The sequence below is a fragment of the Panthera pardus genome, unplaced genomic scaffold, assembly GCF_024362965.1.
Source record: "Panthera pardus isolate Hobbes unplaced genomic scaffold, ASM2436296v1 HiC_scaffold_15, whole genome shotgun sequence".
NCBI classification, from domain to species: Eukaryota; Metazoa; Chordata; class Mammalia; order Carnivora; family Felidae; genus Panthera; species Panthera pardus.
Genome location: NW_026526710.1, coordinates 63,158,424 through 63,184,667, shown reverse-complemented (window position 1 = coordinate 63,184,667; position 26,244 = coordinate 63,158,424). Strand labels below are relative to the sequence as shown.

Below are 26,244 nucleotides of genomic sequence, written 5' to 3'. Positions count from 1 at the left end.
ACAGAGGTCTGTCTCCTCGGGCTCCATCACTCTCCCCCCCTTCCCCCCCCCCCCCCCCCCCGATTGTAAGATAACAAGCAGTAACCTTAGGAGGTACAGTTATAATCCAGACCCTGGTATAGTACCTGGGAGTGCTGTGTGGAGCAGAGGTGACCAGCCTTGCACTGGCTTAGCCCCGGGGGGGGGGGGGGGGGGGGAGGGGTGGGGACCAGACACAAATGTCTGGAGATAGTATTTAATGTCTTGACAGCCACAGGGCAGGTGGGCTATCTTCAAAGCCCTGGAGCTTGACTTTCCCTTTAGAACTCCTGTGGGCTTTTGCGGATGCAACTCTTGCTTTTGAATTTTCAGTCTGATGGTCAAGCCCATTTCTGAGATGCCGGCCCCATGTAGGAGGTCCCTGGCGGTGGTTTTGTACAGGGTGGTCGAATATGCAGTGACCAAAGTGTTTTCATTTCCGCGCTCATCCTGTCCCCGCCTGTTTCCCCCAGGCTGACCCGATGGCTCTGTTCGAGGAGGTCCCTCATTTAATTTATCTATCTAGTTTATCTACTACTGTGCTGTGGAACCCCACTGGCCAGAAACAAATCAGAGCTGGTTTGGCTTGGGGTTTGATCAGGGCAGAAAGGGAAGAACTGATCTCAACCCCAGTTTCATCTTGTCAACGTTGGGAGTTTCTGTCCGAAGACAGCTCAGTTAACTGGCCAGGGACTGTTCGCGGCCCTCGGGTTTGTTCATTTGAGAGTCGCCTTTTTACTTTTAACTTGGGGCTGGTCGCTCAACAGGAACAGAAACAGTAAGATGCCAGGCTGTGCTCTCTGTGGACTCACCTTTCTGCATTTGCCACTCGGAGGTTAAATAATTGTCCCCATCACCCTATCCCGGCTTCCACTGCTTCCAGGCACCTAACAAGAAGCTGGGAATGTCGCTTTGCCCAGTAGGCTGAATGAACTTCTGAGGCCACCAAAGGGTCTTGAAGAGCTGCTCAGCCCAGAAAGTGCTTGGGGACCTCGCCCGCCCCAGGGCAGCCTCTTAGCCAGCACAGCCCCTCCCCCTCATTAATGAGTAACCCAGAGGGAGAAGCTGGGTGCGTTGTACAGCTCTTAGAAATAGGCCCATCTCCAGCTTAGTGGGGTCACAGTTCAAACCCCGCCGAGAGGGGTTTCCTGGGGGGAGAGGCCTGGGGTGAGGGGCACGCAAAGATTCAGAAGCAACCCCCACCCCCAACTTCGGTCTCTGAGTCCTGGGAGGGCACCTGGAGAATGACAGTGGGAGGGAGAGCCCCCTCCAGGTGCCTGTCCCTAGAGGCTGGCCTGCTTCCGTGATTGAAGGTGGGGATTTCAGCCTCCAGGGCCACGCCTGTCCTGGGGCCTCCGTTGTTTTTTTTTTTTTTTTTTCCCCCTCATCTGCAAAGTAAGAGATTGGACCTGGTCTCTCCAAGTCCCCATGCCAGAATCTTGCAAGACCTCCCGTGATCTGTGTGGTCTCTGGTTCTTGGATTTGAGGGTTTGTGGGAATGAGACCCCCTGTTGCTGAGGTGGTGGGTAGCTAATGGCCTCTTGCCTACTGAATAAAAAGATTATAGTTCTTCACATTTCTTGGCTTGCAAACCTCCGGAGAATGAGTGAAAGTTGAGGAATCTTTCTTTCCCCATAAAAATGCGTCTGCATATCAGCATTTGCATACATTTCCAGGGGGCCTTTATCCTTGTGATGGGCGGAAGCCCACCAGTGAATCCCCTGTACTTAAGGCAGGCAGGTTAATGGGGGAGCACGAGAAAGCATTAGAAGAGGTAGGGCCTTCTTCTCTTCCCCTTCCCTTCCCCTTCCCTTTCTCCTTCCCCTTCCCTTCTTTTTGGGCAAAATATACCCAACATTTACTATCCTGACCATTTTTTTTAAAGTTTATTTTGAGAGAGCGTGAGCAGGGGAGGGGGAGAGAGAGAGAGAGAGAGAGAGAGAGAGAGAGAGAGAGAGAGAGAATCCCAAGCAGGCTGTTCCATGGCAGAGCCCAACGGAGGGCCCCGAGCTCATGAAACTGAGATCATGACCTGAGCTGAGATCAAGAGTCTGAAGACACTTCACCGACTGAGCCACCCAGGAGCTCCATCCATCCTGACCATTTCTGAGTGCACAGCTCGGTGGTGTTAAGTCTGTCACATCCCCGTGCACCCACCGTCCATCTCCAGAACCTTTTCACTTGCCCAGACTGAGACTCTGTCTCCACTAAACCCAACCCCCCCCCCCCCCCCCCCCCCCCCCGCCCAGTCCGTCTCTCCCCTGGCAGCCGCCATTTTGCTTTCAGTCTGTGTGAATTTGACTCCTTTGGGTACCACATATGAGTGGAATCGTACCATATTTGACCTTTTGCCTCTGGCTTATTTCACTCAGCATACTGTCTTCAGTATGCTTCAGTATGTCTTCAAGGTTCATCCGGGTTGTAACCTGTGTCAGAATTGCCTTTCTTTTTTAGTGTGTGTGTGTGTGTGTGTGTGTGTCTGTCTGTCTGTCTGTCTTTATTCATTCATCCTTCATTGGACACACTTGGGTTGCTCCCACTCTTTGGCTCTTGTGAATAATGCTGCTATGACCATGGGTGTGTGCATAATCTCTTCAAAACTTTTCTGGACATATACCCAGAAATGGAGTTTCTGGGTCATGTGGTGACTCCATGTTTAGTTTTTGAGGCACCGTCATAGGGCAGGGCCATCGTGACTTGTGTCTCTGTGTGGATCGATCGCGTAGGGTGGGCAAAGTCAGACCAGCCATCACTCCTGGATGCAGCTGGGTGGGTTTCTGGGTGAGCCCTGGTGCAGGGGGAGTGAGAGAAGGGTAGGGGTGGCAGTGGGGGTGCTGAGTGTCCTTGCGTGGGAGTGGGGGGGCAGCCTGGCTCTCTGCAAAGTAATACAAGCCACATTGGAACCCAAAAAGAGTGTCTGGCCCGGAGTCCTCTGAAATATGGGGCACACAGCACAGAGCAGCCATAGCGATTTATGGTGGGCTCCAGGGGGCCTTGCCATGGCAAGTCCAGGCTGGGGGAGGCTTCATCCGTCTTTCACGGGGAGGGCCTGGAGGCCCTGGTGCTTTGGGGGTGAAAGGGCTGGGATGGCTGAACAGTGAGTGTGTCAAAGCCAGAGAGATTAGATTACAGAGGCAGACAGAAGTAATGATTAACTTTTCCAGTCTGCCTACTGTTGTTTTTCCCTGTGAGCACAGTGCGGGCCTGGCCTGGCCAGGCCCTGGTGTTGGGTTGTAAAGAAAGAAGGAATGACGGCTCTCGCGAGCTGGGTGGGGGGAGCCAGGAGCTGGCCGGAGAAGGGAGCCTTTTCCATCAGATCCCGCGTTGGAATTTATTGGCCGGAATGCAGTAAATGTTCAAAATGCCATCCCATCCAACAGTTTTCATAATTGTTATGGAACAAGGGGAGCTGGGGGAGGGGAGGGATGAAAAGGACTTTTGTTCCTCCCTGTGTTTTTCCACGTCTTCGATGGTTTTTCTACCCCCTAGAAAAGCTGGAGCTGTGTGGGGGGATGGGAGGGGCAGGGCAGGGCCTGCGACTGGGTCCTGTAACACTGTACTGCCTTTTGGGGCCCCGGAGGTCAGTGTGCATGGGGCTTTATTAAAATGAGGCCCACAGCAAAGGCAGGCCAGAACTGTTCTGTACCTCTGGGGGTGTGTCCTTTAAAACAGTTGACATATGCATCCATTTTTATCAAGATCCTCACTGGGCTTTAGTGTGTATCCTATGTACTTAGAAGGGGTCAACACAAAGAAGAAAATGCGGGACTTTTTGGTGGTTTAAGAGAAGATCCTTTTGTTGGATTCATGTACGCATTCCCACTTGGGAATCCACATGTGGAATTTGTTGGGGGGGCCTGGGGGGAGGGCTAGCTCTGGACTCTCTCCAGGCGGGAGGCGGGTGGGTCAGCTCAGAGATTTGACTTGGACATCTTGTGTCTTCCTGGGACTGGCCGGGGTCATACCCTGTGGACAGGCAGGTGAACAGATAATGCCATGCGGGTCGGGGTGGGGGGGCGCTGTATGTGTGCAGGTGTGTGAACCCCCTTTCTGAAAAGAGTGGCTTAGTTATTTAGGGGGGTAATGGTGGGAGTTTTGTGGTACATGAGGGAGGGGAAGAGTCTTGAAATTCAAACTCGAGAAATGATGAGGCTGGGTGCATACCAACAACAGCCAGAGAGGCCCATTTACTGTAAATATTATGAATGGAGTTGGCCAGGCTGGGAGTCCCCACCCTTCCTCTGAGTCCTCTCGGAGCCGGGCAGAGCTGGCCTCCTCAGAAGGCAGGCAGCCGGGTACACGCTATAATTTGCATGGCTGAAGACTGGAGCACAGGAAGCCGTGTCAGCCCGGCTGGCGAGACAGACGAGAGCTTTTGATTTGTGTGGCTTCCCTCCCCTGCCCGGCACTACCCTCAATTATATTCTCCGCTGGCCAAATAACTTCTTAGGAGGGACCCCCAGGATGGGGGCTTTAGACTTGAACGTTTGAAGGGCCTTGGGAGACGGGGCTGGGGCCGGTTGGGGGAGCGGGGGGGGGGAGTACGTTGTAGCTTTAGTAACTGATTACTCATCATCATTAGTCTGTAAGGCAGAGTCACGAATCAGTCTTCCAGACCAGCAGGATCTGCCAAATTTGTAAGCTCGAGAGCCCTCGAAGGAGGAGGAGGGTGATGATGGGTGAGGAACTTAAGGGCACCAAGCCTGGGCAGACCCTCCTCCCCTGGGGATCCACCTTTTCCCGAGGGCCACGAAAGACAAGACAGAAGGGACACAAGTTTGTAACTTGAAGTTCTTAAAGAAAAATTGGTTTACAGGTGGACACAGCAAAGTCTGCCTCATATTTCCTTTTCTTTTTAATTTTGTTTTTATTGTTGCAAATTGAATGCAAAAATGTGCCCTGCTCCCCAAAGTGATTTTCTTATTCTCCTGAACATAATAAAAATAAATGGAAGGAGCGTTCATAGGGATGGGGCATTTCTGTGATTCAGAGTGTAGCCAGGGGACTGTCAGAGCCCCAAGGTGGCCTGCTGTGCCCCAGCCTTCTTCATATGAGTTGTGGATGGGTGCGTCAGACTGTGACTCTTCGAGGGCAAGCCATTTGGCCAGGATCGAAGAGCAGCATGCTGGCAAAGAAACTGGTTCATTCCCTGCTTGGTACGAGGGAGCTGGACCCCACACTCAGCCCTAAAGTAGGAATCACGTTTCCAGAATGTTTTGGAAGGACGCGTCTTTTTCCCCTCTAGCATTTGGAGAGTTCCGGTGGCCTTAGAGGTCTGGGGTGGCTGCCCACTTGCCTGTTTGGCAAGTGACCTGTGTCTCATTTCCCCCTTCTTTAACATAAAGACAGTAATAGGATGCGACCTCACGAGGTTGTCACCAGCCCCTTCCAACAGGGCCTGTACATTATTAGGGGCTGGCATGGCCCAGAACTGTTCTGTCCCCTGGGGAGGGGTGGGGAGTGGGTGGGTAGCATTTTCTAAGCGGTTGGAGAACCCAAGACGAGAGGTCTGAGAGATGAGACCAGCATGTGAAGCCGCAAGCTAGGTCCTGGCCGCTGGCCACTTTGTATCAGATTGTCACAACAGCCCTATGAGGCTGGCACTGGGAGCTGTTTTAGGGGAAGAGCTTAAGTCACCGCCAAGGTCCCATGGGAAGTAGGTCTCAGCAGGGTGTCTGACTCCATAACTGGGGGGTGGGAGGATACTGCACAACACTGGAGTTTCCTTGGGGGGGGGGCGGCAGGAGCTGGCTGGGCACAGGGACCTGAGCAAGCACCCTGGCCTTTGAAGGAGACCCCGTGGTACCCGCTGCCCACCATGGTACCCAGTCCAGCCACCTCAGTGGAGATAGCTTGTTGCAGAGTGCTGAAAACAACCCAGCCTTTTCTGTCTTGCCGTCTACCAGCCAGAGTCCAGATCTCTTTGGTGGAGGAGCTTGGGGTTAGTGGTGATGGGTTGAGTCTGAGCGTTTTCTGGGTAACTGAGGGTGAACCTGAAATGTTTCGAGTTTGTTTCACTCCCTTTGGGTAACTTGTTCCAAACCCCGGGGTTGTCCCTGCTCTCTTAGGAATCTGAGGGTGCCCTGGCAGAATCTGTCAGGATCTGGATGAGGTTGTACATATGGCCGATCAGAGCTCACTCTGGAACTCAACGGTGAGCCCAGACACCTCAGCAAGTGTCTGCTTTGGTTCTGGTCATTTGCCTCTCAGACAAGAGACCAGCAAGGTTCCTTGTGAATTGAGAGTGTTTGGGTTGAGGACAGATGGGGCGGATTGGCCCTGCGTCCTCATTATCTCAGCCCTTGTCCCTGAAGTGGGCTGGTTTGCTCTCAGAACAGCCAGTTTCCTGACTGGGGTGGGGAGCAGGGCTGACGGGTGCTGTTAACCTTTGAGATGTCTGAGGTGGGGGAAGGACAGGATGAGGCAACCCTTGGTGGCGCCTGAGTCCCGAGGAGGGAGGACCCTGGACCTACAGCAGGCGAGGCGTGGCAGTGTTTGCGTTCCAGGATCGCCAGGTTTAACTTCTCTGTCTCCCTTTGTGCCCTTTGCTTGCCCTCACCCACTTGTGTCAGGCAACCACTTCTGCCCTGTCTCCCCTGGCTTCTCCATCTTCAGCCTTCTGGCCCTGCGGGACCACTGGGGAGGGGGCACACAGGCCTTTGCCCACGGTTGGATTTTGGCAGAGACATGTCCTTGAAAAACATTTTTTTTAAATGTTTACTTACTTTTGAAAGAGACAAAGCATGAGCGGGGGAGGGGCAGAGAGCGAGGGAGACCCAGAATCCAAAGCAGGCTCCGGGCTCTGAGCTATCAGCACAGAGCCCCACGCGGGGCTCGAACCCACGAACCGTGAGGTCATGACCTGAGCTGAAGCCAGACGCTCAACCGACTGAGCCACCCAGGCGCCCCTAGAGAGATCTTCTTAAAAAAATTTTCTATTTTTATAAGTTTTATGTTTTTATTTTGAGAGAAAGAGCGTGAGCAGGGGAGTGGCAGAGAGAGAGAGAGGGAGAGAGAAAATCCCAAGCAGTTTCCGAACTATCAGTGCAGAGCCCAATGCGGGGCTCAAACTCATCAACCATGAGATCATGACCTGAACTGAAATCAAGAGTCGGGCCCTTGGGGCACCTGCGGGGCTTAGTTGGTTAAGGATCCAACTTCAGCTCAGGTCATGATCTCACAGCTCGTGTGTTCGAGCCCCTCATCGGGCTCTGTGCAGATGGCTCAGAGCCTGGAGCCTGCTTTGGATTCTGTGTCTCCCTCTCTTTCTGCCCCTCCCCCGCCCATGCTCTCAAAAATAAACATAATTTTTTTTTTTTTTTTTTAATTTAAAATCCTGAGCTCTGGTCACCCTGTGCCATTGAGAACCTTGGGCGTGAGAGTCATTCATGAGCCTCCAGTCTTCTAGAAGGGTCAGGTCTGTTCATTCATGACCAGGGTAATTAAATAACTCTTTGTAAGAGGCAGGGAGCTCCTTGTTAAGTGGTCTTCCCTAATGCAAGTGCAAACACAAGCAAAATCCTTTCCCTTCTCAACACCCACCCACCCCCTTCCCTTTCAAGGGTAGATTTTATGCTTTAAGGGAAATGAGGAAGGGGAGGGGGGGAAAAACAACCTTAAAGGAATTTTAGGCGGATTCAGCATTTTTCTGGGGTTGCTCCAAAAATTCCCTAAACTGTAATAAAAAGAAAAAATTGTGAGCAGGCATCTGATTAGTTGGCTTTTTACAACACAGCTTTTCTTTTTGGATGCTTTAAAAATGCACAAATACAGTTTTAAAACAAGCCCCTGTATAGTTTTCTGAGGAGGGAGAGAAGTTGCTGAAAATACCGGAAAACGGTTGTAAAGCTGAGGGAAGTTAACAAGGGCCTGCGAGTCTTGCCTTTGGAGGTTAAGTATCAGCGACCGTGAGGAGAAGCCAAGTTGGGCTTCTGAGACTCTTCCTTAGTCCTTGGGAATGAGGGGGACTCCTCTATGTGAGAGCCTCCCAGCCCCTCGCCGTGAGGCCTGGGAAGCCCCTCGCCGTGAGGCCTGGGAAGCCCCTCTGGGGGCGAAGCGTCTGCACAGACCTTTGTGGGGAGACTCTTGTGGGCTGTGGGCCCAATTCAGGGGAATGTGCTTCTCTGAAGAGGATGCTGAATGTTTCCCAGAAATGGGCCCACATGGTGCAGATCTTGGGGGCAGGTCTCTGAGTTGGCAACACGGGCTGTTGTCATGGGCCCCCAGAAGTATGATGTGTTACAAGGGGCCTTCGCGGGGGTGACGGTTTCGCTGGAGAGCGTGTTTTTGTGCCCAGAGATAGCCCAAGAGCAGTGAGGAGAAAAGGGGCATCAGGGTGCTGGGAGGCTGGGGGGTGACAGCGGGGCGGGCTGGAGGGTCAGGGCAGGGGAGGAGCCGGCGAGGGTCCTAGTGGGCTTTCAGGGGCCTTGTTCACACACAGGGACACCCATTCCCCTCTGTTTATCTGGGTTGGGCCATTAACCTCAACAGAAAAAGGCTTTTTCCAGGGATGTCTGGCGGCAAATTGCTGGGTGGACTGGCGGGCTGTACAGATGAAAGAGAAACCCGCCAGAACACTTCCCCCCTCCCCCTCTCCTCCCCCTACCCCCCACCCCCAGGGCTCTGGGCCAGTCCAGCCCAGTCCAGCCCGGCTTCCCCCGCCTCCGGAGGCTGCTGGGCAGACAGGGCCCCCCACCCTTTACTGGTGGGCCTGGCATAGGCAACTTGATCCCAGGCCCCCACCCCACCCCACCCTGCACCTCCTCCCCCTGCCCCTCTTTTCCCTGCTAGCCGGTGCCAGGTTTCGGGGGGGGGGGGCAAGATTCATGAAACAAAGTATTGGGAGGCTCCCGGAGGGTCTCCTGCACCTCCCTCCCAGTGACTCCCCCAGTCTTCTTCCCAGACCACATTTGTCGTCCTGAGTTGGGATATAATAATAAGCGAGAGCTTCCTACATTTCAAAACTCCCTCCTCCCCAAAACAGTGCCTTCCAGAAGAGGGTTTTCTCCTTCCCAGCAAACTTGCACGCCAGAGTATTCTTATTTACATGGATATTATGGGTCTTTGGTGTAGCCTTTAGAGCTGAACTCCCTCAACAAGAAAGTTCAAAGATTGCCAGCACTCACGAATTTATTAGCAGTTGATGGATACTTTGCAGAAACAAGTTAATGCCTGATGAGTCACCTCTGCTTGGAGCCCTTGTCCCTCTCTTGTTTTTCCATATGTTCCAGCGTGTGTGCACGCAAGCACACGCATGCTCACATAACACTCGCACGTGTGTTCACACTCATGGACACCCAGTGTCTCTCACATGCACTTGTGCTTTATAGATGCATGCGTTTTGGGGGGCAGGCCAGTTTTCTGGGGCTGATTTTCAGGGGGGTGGGGGTTGAGGGAGAGGAGTGAGCCCTCAGCTTCCCCATTTTGTGTGGCTGTCTGGGTAGGCATTTGGGAAGGTCGGTGGGGGTGTCCGGAGGAGACAGCCACTCAGGATGTTTGTTCGTGGCTGCCTCCGTGGGTCACGGTGCGCATTTGCACGGACTGATTCACAGAACACCTCCATGCAAGACTGCTGCTTTAAAAAAAATAAATAAATAAAATAATGGAACCGACTGGTTCCCAGGTCCTAACATGCCTGTAAAGGTTGGAAGCAGTTATGTGTTGAGCTGCCTTGGGTTAGTTATATATCCAGCCTGCTGGGGCAGCAGGACATGGGTCCCTGAGCCCTCCTCCACCCCTAGCTGCCATGCTATAGACTCCCATCAGCACTGGCCCTCCGTTGTTCCAAAATCAAAAAGGCCCAAACAAACCAAAAATCGTCTCGCAGCCAACCCCCCCGCCTTCAGGCCCCAAACCCCCAGTGAGTGAGCAGTAAGGGCTACAGGGGAAGGCAGGAGGAGGTCTCTGCTGCCTGCCTTTCCCCATTTTTGTTAACAAATACAAGACTTCCGGTCTCCGCCCTGCCCCACAAACCACAGCGTTCCTGCAGCCCGGCCCGGCTGGGGAGATTTATGGTTCCCAGTCTGAGGCCTGCCCCGCTGGCTCCAGCTTAAGGAGGAGTTGGAATGCCAGCCGCTGGGGCCCCCTTTCCCTCCCTGTGATCCCCCCTTTAAAGACCTCCTAGCGTCTGTTCAGGAAAGTCACCTTCCCAGGATCCCCGCACCCCCCCCACCCCCACCCCGGGTCTCCTGGCTGCCTGTAGGAAGAACCAAGTCTAGGAAAGTTGGGGTGGGGCCTCTGGGGGAGGGGGCAAGGGTAGTGGGGAAAGGGGGCTAGGGCAAGGTGTCTGCATGCTTCTAGGGAGGGAGGGGAGAGAGGGGGTACAGGCAGAGAAGGGCACTTCAAGGAAGGTCAACCCATTTCAGACACATACTCTTCTGTCTGGGCTGAAGGCAGCTTCATCAAGGTAGTCTAGGTTAACACCAGTCGGTGTGTTGTGATTTGACATTTTGACCAAATTCACCCTTTGTGTACAGAGCTGCTGCTGACACACACACTGAGAGATGGTTTTCTATTAGGAAGGTGTTTCGGCCCCAAAGCAACTCCACTTTCCTTTTTTACCAGACGGCGCTCCTTTATGACTTGAGGCACTGACCTAAGCGCTAGGCGACACAGAGACCGCATAGCACGTGACCCTGGAGTCTGGAGACCTGGGTTCTAGGTGTGGCTGTGTGGTCCGTGGGGCCCAAGCCAGCAAGCTTTCTGGGTCCTGGTTTTTCTCCTGAGGATGACCAGGGGCTAGAGCAGCTAGCCTTCTGGGGTCCGTCCAGTTGAAAGAACAACTCTAGGCCATCTGGAAGCCCTTTTCTTGCCCTAAAACAGGACCAGTGAAGTTCCTAAGGGTTCCCTAGCTTCTGGGCTCGGCAGGGATGGGGGTTCCATTGGCCCCACGGGTCAACGTGATGGCGTCCTGGGTTGGGGGAGTGGAGGAAGGAGGTGCCCCAGAGAGCCCCGTGTTTAAAGGTGGGTTCTTGCACCACTGGGTCAAGATTTCTGAGCCACAGTAGGACTGCAGAGCCGGCAGCCTATCCAAGCACCAGCACCGCCTCTGTCTTAGGAGAGCTCGAGGGTGGTAACGAACTGCGTGTGTGTGCCTCGATCCTTGAAGAGGAAAACGCCAATCCCCATCATCACCAACCGCGTCTGCCATTTTGTTTTGTAGATTCCCAACTTCTTCTGGAGCCTGGGGATCGGTCACACTGGTGCGTGGTGGCATACTGGGAGGAGAAGACGAGAGTGGGGAGGCTCTACTGTGTCCAGGAGCCCTCCCTGGACATCTTCTATGATCTACCTCAGGGGAATGGCTTTTGCCTCGGACAGCTCAATTCGGACAACAAGAGTCAGCTGGTGCAGAAAGTGCGGAGCAAAATCGGCTGTGGCATCCAGCTCACGCGGGAAGTGGATGGCGTGTGGGTGTACAACCGCAGCAGTTACCCCATCTTCATCAAGTCAGCCACACTGGACAACCCGGACTCCAGGACGCTGTTGGTGCACAAAGTGTTCCCCGGTTTCTCCATCAAGGCTTTTGACTACGAGAAAGCGTACAGCCTGCAGCGGCCCAACGACCATGAATTCATGCAGCAGCCGTGGACTGGCTTCACTGTGCAGATTAGCTTTGTGAAGGGCTGGGGCCAGTGCTACACCCGCCAGTTCATCAGCAGCTGCCCGTGCTGGCTGGAGGTCATTTTCAACAGCCGGTAGCCGCGTGGGGAGAGGACGGAGCGGGAGCCGAGCGGGCCCAGTCCAAACTACTTTGCTGCTAATACTTCCCTCCCGAGTGCTTGCTTTTCACGCAGACTCTTTCGTCGTCGTGCGTCCCCGGCCCCCGCCCCCCACCGTTCTGGTCCTTGTTTCTGTTCTGTTTTGTTTTGTTCTTTGAGAAATAGCTTATGAAAAGAATTGTTGGGGTTTTGGGGGGAGGGCGGGGTATGGCTGGCCGAGCACACCCCAGGATGAAAAGGGGAAGCAACAGTGAGCACCCAGCAAAACACAGTGGAAGAATGGGGAGCAGGCCCTGACTTTGGGGTCCTCGTTTTCCCTCGTCAGGGCGCATGTGTGAGTGAGTGTGCGTCCGTGCGCGCGCGTGTCTTACGGTGACTGCTGAGAGGCCTGCGCCCCCAAGCTGTGTGTCGCCTGCCCTTTGGACATATGCTCAGTGGGGCAGAGGCCGTACCTGGGCAAGCTGGCAGCTGGGGTTTGGACAGCTGCCAGAAGCCAGGCTCTGCCCCTCCTCCCCGCCCCCGGGGAAGCCTCCCTGCCCCACCTCTCCCCTCCTAGGACACGGGCCTGTCTGCAGGCTTCTTAGAAGCAACCCTGCAAAGAGGCTGAACCAGAAACCAGTTGTTTCCTGCTTGTCCTAACTCCCCTCCAGCCACCCTGCTGTCCTTGTCACCTCTTTCTTTTTTGGCCATCTGCTCCTGGATATCTCTTGAGACGGGCTTCCCGAGGGCTGCCGGGGGCCACCCTGGCACAGTATTGCCCACCCAGCATCCTCCCAAACCCCTCAGCCTCTGCCCTGCCCTGGTCATATCAGGTGCGCACCCCCCCATCCCCACCTCCAACTCCGAAAACCAGCTCAGCACTTTCCTCCCCTCTGCCGCCTGGGTGTTGAGCTCTGCTGTTAGACCAGCGAGGGGAGCCGCCCTGGGAGGGAGACTTCTCAGCAGCCCCCCTTCCCACCAAGAAGGATTCGGTCCATCATAACCCAAGGTACCACCCTGGGCTGTCACCTAACTCTTTCATTTCTTCTACAAACTCATACACTCGTATGATACGTTGACACTGCTCTTAGCTCAATGAGCATGTTTAGACTTTAACATAAGCTATTTTTCTAACTACAAAGGTTTAAATGAACAAGAGAAGCATTCTCATTGGAAATTTAGCATTGTAGTGCTTTGAGAGAGAAAGGACTCCTGGAAAAAAAAAAACCTGAGATTTATTAAAGAAAAAATGTATTTTATGTTATATATAAATATATTATTACTTGTAAATATAAAGACGTTTTATAAGCATCATTATTTATGTATTGTGCAATGTGTATAAACAAGAAAAATAAAGAAAAGATGCACTTTGCTTTAATATAAATGCAAATAACAAATGCCAAATTAAAAAAAGATAAACACGAGATTGGTGTTTTTTTCTATGGGTGTTATCACCTGGCTGAATGTTTTTCTAAAGGAGTTTATGTTCCATTAAACAATTTTTAAAATGTATACTTGATTCCATGTCCTCTAGCTCCTTTTTCTTCTGCTGGGAGGGGAGTAGGGAGGGGCATCCTTTGGAATCAGGACATGGGGTCTCTTCGGCCCAGTGCTTGATTGGGGACGGGGAGGTGAGGCACCAAAGGGACCTCTGCAGGACACCTGCTCTTCCAGCATGTTACAAGGACCCCTCTTCCTGTTGGTATGCAGTGACTTCAGGGTGTAGCTGGCCAGGCATCCTGAATTTGTCACCCTCGGGGAGCCCCGAGTTGCAAAGGTGGGTGGATTTCTGCTGTTTGATCTAAACCACGGTTTGGACTCCAAGGCCTCTTGAGAAATGCTAATACATGTTCATTTATGCTGGAGCGTTAGTGCCAATTGGTCCTCTGGGTCAGCTTATTCACGTGAGCTGACGGGGAGCTCACTACCTATCAAAGCAGCGTTTTGCTTTTTATCAGCTGAAGTGAAACCTGCCCCCATTCTAGTTCTGCAGCCCAGAATGAGTGTAAAATCCCGTGTCTGGAAAACACCCAAGGAGGGTTTTAATTAACTCCTGGGGTGGTAGTGTGGAGGAGGGGTGGGATTGAGAGGTGTTACATTAGGGAGCCGGCAAAGCCATTTTGGTTTGCTCTAACTTGCATCAACCCGCAGGAAGCACTTTAATAATAATAATAGCTGTCATTTATTGGATGCGTAACCAGGTGCCGGGCACGATGTTAAGCATTCAAGGGAATTAATCCTCACTGGGACCTTCTGCAAAAATGCAGGCTTTGGGAGGTTAAGAGACTTGCCCAAGGTCGCTTAGGGAGGAAGTGCTTAGATCAGGAGGATCTGGGCTTAGTCCTTGGTCCCAGCTGAGATGTTTATTTGATAGAATCCTGTATGGTGACAGCCCCGAAACTCACAATCAGAAGGTGGGCCACCACACTGTGGCCTGGCCCCGCTGTTTGGGCAGGACCTCGGCTGCGGGAGGCAGGAGCTGCTGTGGCAGCAGCACCTGTGTGCCCTCCTGTGTTACTTGGGCTTGACTTTCAGCCCCAGGAGGCTGGAATTGGGGTGGGGGCGTGTGGACCCCGGCAGCCTGGCCTTCTGTGGGCAGGCAGAGAAAGAGGGGTGCATAGGGGAAGCCAGGTTTTCCTGGTAGCCCACCTGCCTCCCCTGGCCAGAGTGGTCATCACCCACAGGCCTTCCAAGTGCCACTGGAGGACCACACGCCAACCCACAGGCGAGCCCAGCCCCGGGCTCCCAGAGGCGGTGCTCCCAGACCAGCTGGGGTTTGGATTAGTGGAGGGAAGTGAAGGTGTCCCTGCCTGGTTCTACTCTCTTTTGTCTCGGTTCACCCCTCAAATTTTGGGGTGTCTTACAGGGTACTGCCCCCTCCCTGGGCAGCGACATCACTCTGGTGGCCTTATCCCTCTCACCTGTAGATATCTCAGCCCCCACCAGGAACCTGGGTTTTCTCATCTCCCTAGCCCTGTCTGCCATCATGCAATAAAACAACCAAATCCTGTCCTCCCTGCCTCATTCAATCTGTAATTATAAAATGCAAATCTCTCTCCTACTTTCCCTTCTCAGACTCCACTTAGTATGATTCCTTTTGGGGCCTTGTAGCGCCTCTCGGCAGCGCTCACCTTTTAACCTCCTCACCCCAGACCCTTGGCCCCAGGCATTTGTAGTTCCTCAAACACACCTTGCTTCTGGGCTTCCAAGCAAGTGCTTTCCATCCTCTTCGATTGGCTCTCTTCTTATCCTTCAGGATGTAACTCAGGCCACACCTCCTCCAGGAAGCCTCTTCCCCCCCTTTAAAAATATCTGCCCTGAAGAGACATCGGTGGTGTAGGATTCTGTCTCCCCTACTGAATTATAAACTCTTGGTGCTCCGAAGCATCAGCTGCGGCCCCACTTAGGATCTGCTATCCTAACATTTCCTAGCACGGTGCTCAGACAGGGCTTGTCCCCTGAACTAGGAAGAGGGAGGCAGAATTGCAGGCTTAGTTTGGCCTGGGAATAAAAACAGGCAGAGTTGCTTGTGACCTGTGCGCTAGGCAGTGTTCCAAGCATTCCAAGCACACTGGGATTATCCCATATAATCCTTACAAACCGCCCTAAAAATAGATGCCATTATTAGCCCCATTCTACAGATGAAGAAACCGAGGTTCAAAGAGTTGCCCAAGTCCCCCAGCTGGTAAGCGGCGGTGTCAGATTTCATTATCTCTCTCCTGTCTAATCTCTAGGGGCACGCCTGTGTCAGGGGGTGACCGTGTTGGGCACATTTTTTTCCCCTAAAACAAGTTCTGGTTTGAAAGGACCAAGCTGATCCGACGGCCAAACAACAGAAGCGACACCTGACGTCTGTGCCCGGTTGTAGGCACCAAGGCCTCGCCAGCGTCGTGCCCCCCGTGGCCCCGCGCCGCAGCAGCGAGGCAGGCGGGCCTTAGCTAGGCCGTGGGAGCCAGTGCTCCAGTGGGTGAGGGAGGCTGGTGGGGCACCCGACGCCAGCACGCGCAGACCTCCTGGCGGGCCAGCGAGGCCCCACACTCAGCCTGCTTTCTGTCCAGTGTGCTTGTTGGCCGGGGCAACGGCTCGAAGCACAGCTCATGAATGAGTGAGTGCGGGGGCAGGTGGGACGGGGATCTGACATAAAAGAGGATGTGACTCACGGTCCTGGGTTTTGGAGTCACATCGACCGGGGTTTGAGTACTTACTTGGGCAAGTCACTTAACCTCTCTGAACCTCAATTTCTGAAACAAAATGGACATTATACCTGCCTCATGGGGCCAAGAGGGGGATTAGTGAGAAAATACATCTGAAGAGCTGGCCGTATGGTAATTAGGCTGAACCACGTGGGACTGCTAATATCTGACCGTTGTGACCTACGAAGATGGCAATTTCATATCGCTTCATCTGCTAGATGCTCGATTCAAGGCAGCGGCGGTTAGGGGTCCCCAACCTTCTTTTGGCTGTGGAGCTGCCGGCAGGGGCTGACGGTGACCTCCGTGTGCTGTAGTGCAAGCTGGCTGGCTGCACAACTAAGGCCATCGGCAGTGGGGGATGGTCAATACTGGGGTGACCCCTTCCTGCTCAGAACGGCCAGCAAACCGCTGAGCCCAGGTGAGAGCAGGAGGTGAATGCCGGCAGGAGGCAGACAGGAGGGCTGGGGTGCCCTGGCCTTGGGGAAGGGGCGTGGGCCCCCCAGCGGTGCCCGCTGAGCCACGAGCAGCCTGCACAGCCCCGGGTTTCCTGGTGCTTCAGCAGCAGGCCTGAGCTGCCAGCTCAGCAGTTTTCTCCAACCAGAAGTGCCCCCCTCTCTTTCTGAAAGTAATGATTTTCTAAAAATGGATTCCCTCCCCTCCCCCCGCTGCAATTAATCTACCGAACACAAAGTGGCCGCTGGAGGCGGCCCCTGGTGGGTTCGGACCAGTGCAAGCACTTTGATTAAATCAGGGACGATTTACTGGCTAGTGGGGGTGGGGAGGTGGGAGACCCGGGATGAAGGCTGGGTGAGAGCTGGGGGCGGGCCGGGGTGGACTCACCGTTTGGTGCCCATCGGAGCCGCAGAGACTAGGAGAGCTGGGAGCCTCTTTCTAGAGAGTCTATGTGATGAAGATTTAAGAGCCACAGGATCTCAGCCCCAGCCCTGAGGTGGTCCCATGGACACGTGTGCCCTGGGCCAGGCTAAACTGGTAAATAAACCCCGGGGCACCTTCCTGGCGCTGCCATTTTAGTAGGATCTTCGGGGGGAAAAAAGACTAGAATTGTTTTGATCCTAAGACAAGCCCCTGTCTGTGACGTAGTAGTTTGCAGACGTGACATGAATTGTTGGGAAAAAAGACAAAAACAAAACCAAAACCAAGATGCTTTGCTCCTGGTGCTGCTCTCAGTGTGGTCCCAGGCCAGCGTGGGCACTTTGGTGGAAAAGTATGAGATGGAGTCTGTCTGCGCCTTGGATATGCAGGCCCTGGAGATAGAAATGGGACGTCTCTCTTGGGGCTGCACTGAACCCGAAAGAAAATACCGGTTAATTCGTAGAGACTGATCTCACGTTAGTTCTCAGCAGTGCAGAGAGCCCTTGCACACACATTCTGCTCCTGATGCGGGACGGCGGCCTCCGCAGAGCCCCATTGGAGAAGAAGACCTGAAACACTGCTCCGGGAAGCCGACTGCGTGTAAATGTCACTTTTTGTGTGTCACCAGGCTGAGATTGGGCACTTTGCCCGTCCAGATGAATCGGTGGCCTGCCCCACGCACGCAGGTGCTCACCCAGTCTGTCGTGCCTTCTTCGTCTTTATGAAGACTGGTCTCGTACCTGCAGCGTGACTGGGGCTCCTTGAGGTCAGGCACCTGCTCTCGTACTGATTCGAATCTTTCAGAGCACGAACCCAGCTCTGGGCTTATAGTAGGTGCACAGTTAATGCCCGCTACAGTTGACATGAACCGAGCTCCAGCGTGCTTTCTGAGGATGGCTGGGGTGCCTCTGAGGGCACGGTCTCCCCACTACTCATCAAAGTGCCCCCTGGCCTGCTCCTCACCTCCTACAAGCCGCTCGCAGCCCTTCCCGTCTCCACAGGAGCAAGCTACCCACAGCGGTCCAGCCTAGGTTGCTGCCAGCTTAGACCCAGCGGAGACCAGTGCCCTCCTGGGCTTCTTCACTCAGCCAAGGAGAGAGAGAGAGAGTTCCAGAGCAGAGCCCAGGCTCAACTGAACACAGTGATTTGAATCCTCAGGTAGCATTCCCAGGATATCCTCTTGTTTTATTTTATTATTATTATTTTTTTTAATGTGTATTCATTTTCGAGAGACAGAGGGAGACAGAGCATAAGCGGGGGAGGCGCAGAAAGAGAGGGAGACACAGAATCCGAAGCGGGTTCCAGGCTCTGAGCTGTCAGCACAGAGCCTGACGCGGGGCTCGAACCCACAGACTGTGAGATCATGGCCTGAGCTGGAGTCGGATGCTTAACCGACTGAGCCACCCAGGACCCCCCCCCCCCACACCCCTTATCCTCTTATCCTGCTTTATCTTTCTTCACAGCACTGTTTGACATCGTATGTATTGTATTACATGCATGTTTAACACTTTACGATATATCTGTTTATTGGTTTGGCTATTGGCTGACTCTTCGAACAGAGACAAAGCTTCAAGACAGCAGGAACTTGGCTTTGGTCGCTGCCGCATCCCCCGGTATCTAGAACAGTGCCCAGCACACCGTGGGCACTCGACAAATATTCCTTGGTTGAATCAGTGTTGCATGACTACTTCACTTTCAACTCAAATACACGCAATTCAAGTTCCAGGCGAAACCAGTTTTCCCCAAGAAAAACGCTTGCTTTATATTTGTGAAAAGAAAGGGTGCATTCTCGTCTTCATCCCCACTCCCCCCAAGGTAAATGCAGTTTCTGAAGGCTAAGTTTGTGCCAGGCTCTCTCTGCCAGGGACTTGGTGTTGTCTCTAAGGTAAGGGGTGTTATTATCCCATTTTACAGGTGAGGAAGTGGAGGCCCAGGGAGTAGCAGAGCAGGAGGAGGTCTGCCTAATTCTACACCCCTTGAGTTGAGCCCTGAGCCCCCATGGGAGGCCGCTGTTTTGAAAGTGCAGTTTTCACAGTTTCTTTCCTCCAAGTGAAGATATGTCCCACTGAGGCAGCTTGAGACTCTAGGGGTATCCCTGCCAGGAGGCTGGCTCCGTGGCCAGGCTGTCCTGTGCCATCAGGGTCTGGAATCTTTGCTGCATCTGGGCTTTGCGTCATCAGCACCAGATCTTTTAATGACACACTGCAGCCAGGGAAATTACAGTGCTCGGGAGACTTGTCCCAGAGGCCCAGCCCAGGGTAATTCCAGAGCAGGAGAGGATGCTGGGAATAACAAGAAAGACAGGGTCAGGCTGCCAGCCTTAGGTAATGGAATGGTGTGTGCCAGTAATGGGGAATGTGGGATGGGTAATTTTACTTGATTTATGCAGACTTTTGTTTCCAGATTTTAAAAACACTGAAAACCCCAAAATGAAAAGTCAAAACCACCCTCAATGTCATCATTTGAAGCTACGCCTTCCAGGGGCGCCTGCATGGCTCAGTTGGGTTAAGGGTCCAACTTTGGCTCAGGTCACGATCTCACAGTTTGTGAGTTCGAGCCCCACATCAGGCTCTCTGCAATCAGCACAGAGCCCTCTTTGGATCCTCTGTCTCCTCTCTTCCCCTCCCTCCCTCCCTCCCTCTCTCTCTCTCAGAAAATAAATAAACATTAAAAAAATATAAAGTTATGCTTTCAGAGCCACTCCTGGAGGCTATGGAGGCTTTAATGCATCCCCTTTCTAAACTTGGCCTCTGATTCTACATACACACATATACAATTTTCATGAATGAAGCCATGTTACACATTTTGGCTTGCTACCTGTCTGTGTCACTTAATAATACATCCCACATATTTCTGTAGGCCATTCATTTTCACGTCTAGTATTGGAGCTGAGTTTAAAAGATGCTGGTATTCACTGAAAAGATACACCACTTGATACTGAATGGGAGTGACGGTATGAGACAACTGGAACCCTCTTGTGAGGACGGTGCGGGTATAAAATGGTTTAGTAATTTTTGAAAACTGGCCATATCCACTAGAGCTAAAGTTAACCATGCCTGTATCAGAAATGCACACATACATTCACTAAAAGTTGTGTTCAAGAACATGCACAGTAGCACTCTCTTCAAGTAGCCAAAACAATGGAAACATTGTCCATCAGAAGCAGAATGGACTTTTTTTTTTTTTTTTTTTTTTTTTTAATGTGGTAGGGCGCCTGGGTGGCTTAGTTGGTTGAGCGTCTGACTCTTGGTTTCGGCTCGGGTCGTGGTCTCACGGCTTGTGGGTTCGAGCCCCCATCGAGCTCTGTGCTGACAGTGTGGAGTCTGCTTGGGATCCTCTCTCTCTGCCCCCCCCCTGCTCGCTTGCTGTCTCTCTCTCAAAATAAATAAATAAACTTCAAAAAATGTTTCTTTAAAAATTAAAAAAAAAAAAACCCACATGGTTAATTTCTACAGTGGACATCACACAGCAGTGGGAACAATGACCTGAGCTGAAGTCGGATGCTCAACTGACTGAGCCCCCCAGGCGCCCCTGTAGGTGTTTTTTTTGTATCCTATGTGCATCCTGGAGGCTCACATACATACAGTAAGCACCCTGCCTATAATATCCTGCCAGCTCTTGCTTAATTTTGATTGTTCAGTTTGTACATTCGGGGACCCACTACATGCTAGACCCTGTTGGGCGCTGAGGTAGAACAAGGGAGTAACATACAATCTCTGTCCAAGCAGGTTCATAATTGGGTGCTTATCCAAACCAATATTCATTGTTTATATATTTTATTTTGGGGGTGCTCAAAATAGGTAAATGTATAAATACAATCGTGTTTGTTTTGCTCTTTACTTTGATCTCTCTCTTTTTTTAACTAATTAATTAATTGAGAGAGAGAGAGAGAGAGAGCACGAGCAAGCAAGGGAGGGGGCAGGGAGAGAGGGAGAGAGAGAGAATCCCAAGCAGGCTCCATGCTGACAGCACAGAACCTGATGCAGGGCTTGAACTCATGAAACACGAGATCACGACCTGAGCTGAAACCAAGAGTTGGACAGTAAACCAACTGAGCCACCCAGGCACCCTTATTTTGATCTCTTTAGCAACCTATGTTCACTATTTTAAAATCAGAGACTAAATAAATAAGAAGGAAAAAGAATTTTTAAAAAAATCATATCTGGTCCCACAATCGCAAAGCACCTGCTAACATTAGAGCACAACACTTTAAGATTTCTAAAAAATACATTCTTTTAAAAAAAGTTTGTTTTAATGTTTATTTAGTTTTGAGAGAAAGAGAGAGAGCTGAAGTCAGATGCTTAACCGACTGAGCCACCCAGGCACCCCAAAAAAGTACATTCTAATGTGCCCACCGTGTAGGAGATGCTCAAAGAAAATTTGTTAAATTCTTATAAAATCACATTATCATATTGTTTTGTACACTGCACCACGCAGCCCTTTTGTGCTCCCACGAGTGTATGTTCCAGTCCAGGAATGCTTGGCCACTTCTGACATTTTCTTTCATCATTGAGAGGGGAGAGGGTGTGAATTTTTTTTCACGTGTCTGAGGGACATTTGCATTTTTTCTATGAATTTTTGATGTATATCCTTGGCCTATTTTTTTCCTTTGGTTTCTTATTCTTTATGGTCATTTCTTTTTCAATTAATTTTTTTTCAAAGTAATTCACGCACAAAATTTAAAGTCAAAGACTATTGAACGCCTTATGATGAAATCCAGCACGGTTCACCGTCCTTTCTTTTCTCTCTTAAGTTTACCCGAAATAACCCTTTCGACTCTGCCAGTTGTTTCTTTTGGTATTTATCGCTGTATCTCTTCTTTTTTTCGGTACTTAAACATTTTTTAATTGGTTTAAGATGTTGCAAAAAGATCCGTTCATCATCAAATATTCACAGGTGCAGAGGTGTGTTAAGAAAAATTTAAAGCCCTTCTCAGTGTCTTCAGGGCTACTTTCAGAGGTAACTTATATTAGAACTATGATTATATTACCATGTTTCTTTCTTTTTTTTAAATAAATTCTTTTTTAAGTTTATTCAGTTATTTTTTTAGTGATCTCTGCATTCAACGTGGGGCTTGAACCCACGGCCCTGAGATCAACGTCAATCACATGCTCCTTTGACCGACCCGGCTGGGTGCCCCTATCTCATCATATTTCTAAATAATATTCCTCTTCTGGTATTTCTTAATACACCAAATTTAGATTTTTTTTTTTTTTTTTTTTTTTTTTTTGAAGTAGGCTCCACTCCCAGAGTGGAGCCCAATGCGGGGCTCAAACTCACGACCCTGAAATCCAGACCTGAGCTGAGATCAAGAGTTGGATGCTTAGGGGCACCTGAGTGGCTCAGTCGGTTGAATGTCCAACTTTGGCTCAGGTCGTGATCTTGCGGTGCGTGGGTTCGAGCCTCGTGTCCGGCTCTGTGCTGACAGCTTGGAGCCTGGATCCTGCTTCGGATAATGTGTCTCCCTCTCTCTCTGCCCCTCTCCTGCTCATGCTCTGTCTCTGTCTCTCAAAAATAAACATTAAAAAAAAAAAAAGAGTTGGATGCTTTGCTGACTGAGCCACCCGAACACCCCCAATTTTGTATTTTATCTATTAAATCTCTAGTCACTTTCTAGCCTGGGATTGGCTCTCTTGAATCGTCACACCATGTCCTTTCTCATCAATACTCCATACTCACATCGGACTACTGGTGTTCGCTTTGAGCTGGGGCGCGTACTGTGAGTGCCCGTATTTTCGTACCCAATTCCTTGATGGTCCTGGAGACAGGACTTCCCAGCAGGTCCTTTCAGTGTTCTTGGAGTTCATTGTACTTTTTGCCCTTGCTTTTCACGCTCTTCAGATCCTTCTTAACACAGTTGGGCTCAAGGTCCGACTGGCCAGACATTTGGTCAGTTCAGCGTTTTTTTCTCTCCCGAACCCTCAGTCCCTCTGCTCTAGTCCGGACAGGCTGGCTTGCTGGCCTGCTGCACAGCATCCCTCCACCTCTCTGTTGTGAGTCTGCTGTTCCCTAGATCCCGTGAGTTCCCCTTTCTTGGTTCTGGCTGTCATCGTGGTGCCAGTCATCGTTAAATACTGCTGGTACCATGTTTTCCTTTCTCCCTCCCCCCCTTCTTCCTCCTCGCTCCACCCCCTACCCCTTAACCTGCTGAGGACTGCGTGGCAGAAGGAAAGAAAAGGACCCATTGGTAGCCTCAGCCTCTGCTGTGTCATGTCCGGCAATTCCATTCCGGCCCTGGACTCACAGGAACTAAGAGCCCTGTTGGTAACTACAACCGACCTCCCACCGCCCGTCGGAAGCCTATTCAGGGGTCGTCCGTTGTTTCCAGAGCTTCCCTTCTGGGAGTCACTCCCTGCCCCCCCCACAACTTACCACTCACACCTAAACCACGTGGAGAGCCCTCTGCAGAGAAATGCCCCCCCTCTCTCTCTCCTGTTGTCTTCTCCGTGATTTCTGGTGCCCGTGATATAAAGGGGCCCTGGACACGGGATCCAGCACCTCCAGCCCATCAAAAGCTGAGTCACCTTCCTCCTTTTCCCTTCTGCTCCTCATCCCCGCCCCCCCCCCCCCCCCCCCCCGGGTGCCTTTCTCTCACTCTGGACTAGAAGTTTCTGACTGTCCACTTCCCCCCCCCCCCCCCCCCCCAGGGCCACTGCCTCAGCTTAGATACTCTTGGCCTCCACCCTGAGCAGTTCAGAGGGCTCCTGACCCCTCTCCCGGTACCCTTGGCATCACCCCGCTGATCCATACTCCGGGTGATGGCAGAGGGCTTTTTGTACAATGCAGCTCTGAGTTGTTTTGTTTGCAAAAGCTGTGCACTTGCACACCCTCAACACCTTTGCACAGGCCCCTTGACCTGGATCACACTCCCCCGCCCCCCTGCCCCATCTGGTGAAGTTCATTTCTTCTTTCAAGGCTCAGCCAAGTATCCAATTCTCTCAGAAGCCTTCCAGTCTCGCCTGTTGGCATGAAACGTGTTCTGCATCGCTTTGTATGACACTTTCTTATAACCTCCGTCCTCATCTGCTGTGGGAGCACAGAACGAGGGGGTCACATAGCCCGGACCAGACCCTGTCACCAGCTAGCTGAGCCACAGGTCACCTTCCCTCTGTGCATCATCTGTGTGCGCCCTTTATGAAGAAGAACCTGGCTTCGTTCAACGTCAGTTATGTGGCCTATGCTGAGTTTTCCTTACAAAATATAATTATGTGCGGAACCCCAAAACCCGTCAGCAACACCCTTCTGTGCATATACGTTCATTTTTGATAGCGTGGGCGGGGGACGGGATAAACAAGGACTTGGAGGTGGCCCAATGCAATCGGGAGGATGTCTGTTAGTGCCGATTTGCTCTGTGTCACCCGGGCTCTCAAGCCGACTTGGGGGATTCTTTTTACTGGGGTTTGTCGGCCGGCCAAGGGGCGAGATACCTGCTTTCCCAGCTTCCCGAGCGGCCGAATGTAGCCACGTGACCTGGGCTTGGCCAATCAGATGCCCCCGCCCCGGTCTTGGCGTCAGGATCTGGGAACAGAGAAGCAGGGACGAGGCAGAGTCATCCTAGGGGTGGGAAGTAGCCACATCCTGTTTCTGGGGAACAGCAGTGTCTGCAGGGCCAACAGCGCGGTCCAGTGTTTGGTGTCCAGTGCTGATGTTAGTGGGGAGAGAAGGGTCATCTGGTGCTCCGTGGCGGGGCCAGTGGGTTCTCAAGAGGCCAGCTTTATGGTGTGGTTTTGGCAGCCGCCCCTGCTATGGAGAAGTTCTCCCGCCTGCTGTTGATTCTGTGACCTACCCAGGATCCTGTCATGACTTCTCTTTTGTGTTTAACTCAGCCTGAATAATCTTCTGCTGTTTGCAGCTATGGAGACTGCCCGTGGCTAGAAGCTGGGCGAGGCCTCGGGCACGGCTGGCCGCCGTCCTCCCACTGGGACAGGAGGGCTGGGAATCTTCGCCCCTCCCGGTGGTGACAATGGCCATGGTGTGCTTCCCACCTGATGGTCACTTGGGTCCTAAGCAGGCAGGGGCAGAGTTGTAAAGTTACAGAATCCCTTGGGAATGCTCTTAGGAGGACCCAGCCTTGAAATAGACACGTCGTAGGCCGTGTCCCTCCCTCATAGGAGCCCTGCAGTTTTAAATTAAAAAAAAAAAATTTTTTTTTTTTTTTTTTTTTTAATTTTAGAGAGCAGGAGAGAGTGTGTGAGTTGGGGAGAGGGGCAGAGGGAGAGAGAGAAAATCCACGCTCAGCGTGGAGCCTGACAGCTTGACACGGGGCTCTATCCCTCGACCCTGGGATCGTGACCTGAGCTGAAATCAAGAGTCAGACGCTCAACTGACTGAGCCAACCAGGGGCCCCTGAGAGCTATGCAGTTTTAAAACCAAGGTCATCCTACAGAGCAGCAGGGGGCTGCCCCCCACCCCAACACTCCCCCGCCGCCCCTACTCAGGTGGCTTGGGTTCTTAGTTTGCTGCAATTAACTTGCTGTGTGGCTTGGGGAAGTCACTCTTTTTGTCTGGGCCTCAGTGTCCTCACTTAGAACTCTGGGGTATGGGCAGATAAACTGGGAGGCCTCTTCAAGTACTAGTGCATTCAGTAGGGGTATCCAGAGCCTCTGGGGCCTCCTCCCCTCTCCTGCCCCCTACTCAACCCCTGAACTTCTGTGACATCCCTAACAGCACACAGTAGGTGCTCAGAAAGTGTGATTTGTCAGTCCTAGGCTATGGCAGGCTCTGTTAAGGGGTGTGGGTGGCTGGCAGCCTCCTGGGCCATGACAGAGGATGTTTTTCTGGGAACTCACGATCTCTCTGTCCTTGGTCTCTACAGAAGAGGAGAAGGTGAAGCGGAGCGGGAGAATGGGAAGAGGGGACAACAGGCTGGGCACTGGCCCTGAAGCAGCCACAGCAGGCACTTTCTGGGAAGCCGCCCCCAGAACCTAACCCAGTGTAGGCTGAGGAGGCCCCGTCTCCAGCCCGTTTCCCTTGAACTGGAGCCAGGCGGTCCTCACGCATTACTCACTGGCGGGGCGGCCCTGGCCCGGGGCCAAGGCAAACAGGCCTCCAGCCTGCCTGGGGCTGGTCGGCCCCGGCTTGGGAGGGGAGGGAGGCGCCCACGCCTGGCCCCTGCTGTGGCCAGCATGCCTGCGTCCCCCTGCCAGCCCAGCCCCAGCCTGGCTGAGGGGTCAGGTTTGGGCCCAGCTTCCACCAGGCTTCAGCCTGGCAGTCCCTGTGGAGCTGGTGGTGCGGAGGGCCTTCCTCCTCCTGGTGCCTGGGTCCTCTCCCTTCACCAAGGGGGAAGCCATGACTTCTACCCATGTGGCCAATGCAATGGCTTCACCTGGCACCTGCCACCGACCTGCCCCTGGGACAGCAGAGGAAGAGGGAGCCATGGCTCATGCTCTCCCCGAGCTCCAGATCTGAATCGCAGAACAGGATCATCTACAGGAAGTAACTCGTGATGCCCATCAAATATT

The 26,244-nt window shown here is 52.4% G+C and overlaps 1 protein-coding gene across 2 annotated transcripts in view; it reads left to right on the top strand.

The window, feature by feature from the left end:
- Positions 1-13,229, top strand: part of SMAD7 (SMAD family member 7) — a 29,482-nt gene extending 16,253 nt beyond the window's left edge. For both annotated transcript variants that reach the window (XM_019464099.2, XM_019464097.2), the window contains exon 4: positions 11,180-13,229. In XM_019464099.2, the coding sequence (XP_019319644.1) occupies positions 11,180-11,718 (539 nt within the window). In that variant the 3' untranslated portion in view covers positions 11,719-13,229. The remainder of the gene's footprint in view (positions 1-11,179) is intronic.
- Positions 13,230-26,244: the final 13,015 nt, after the last annotated feature.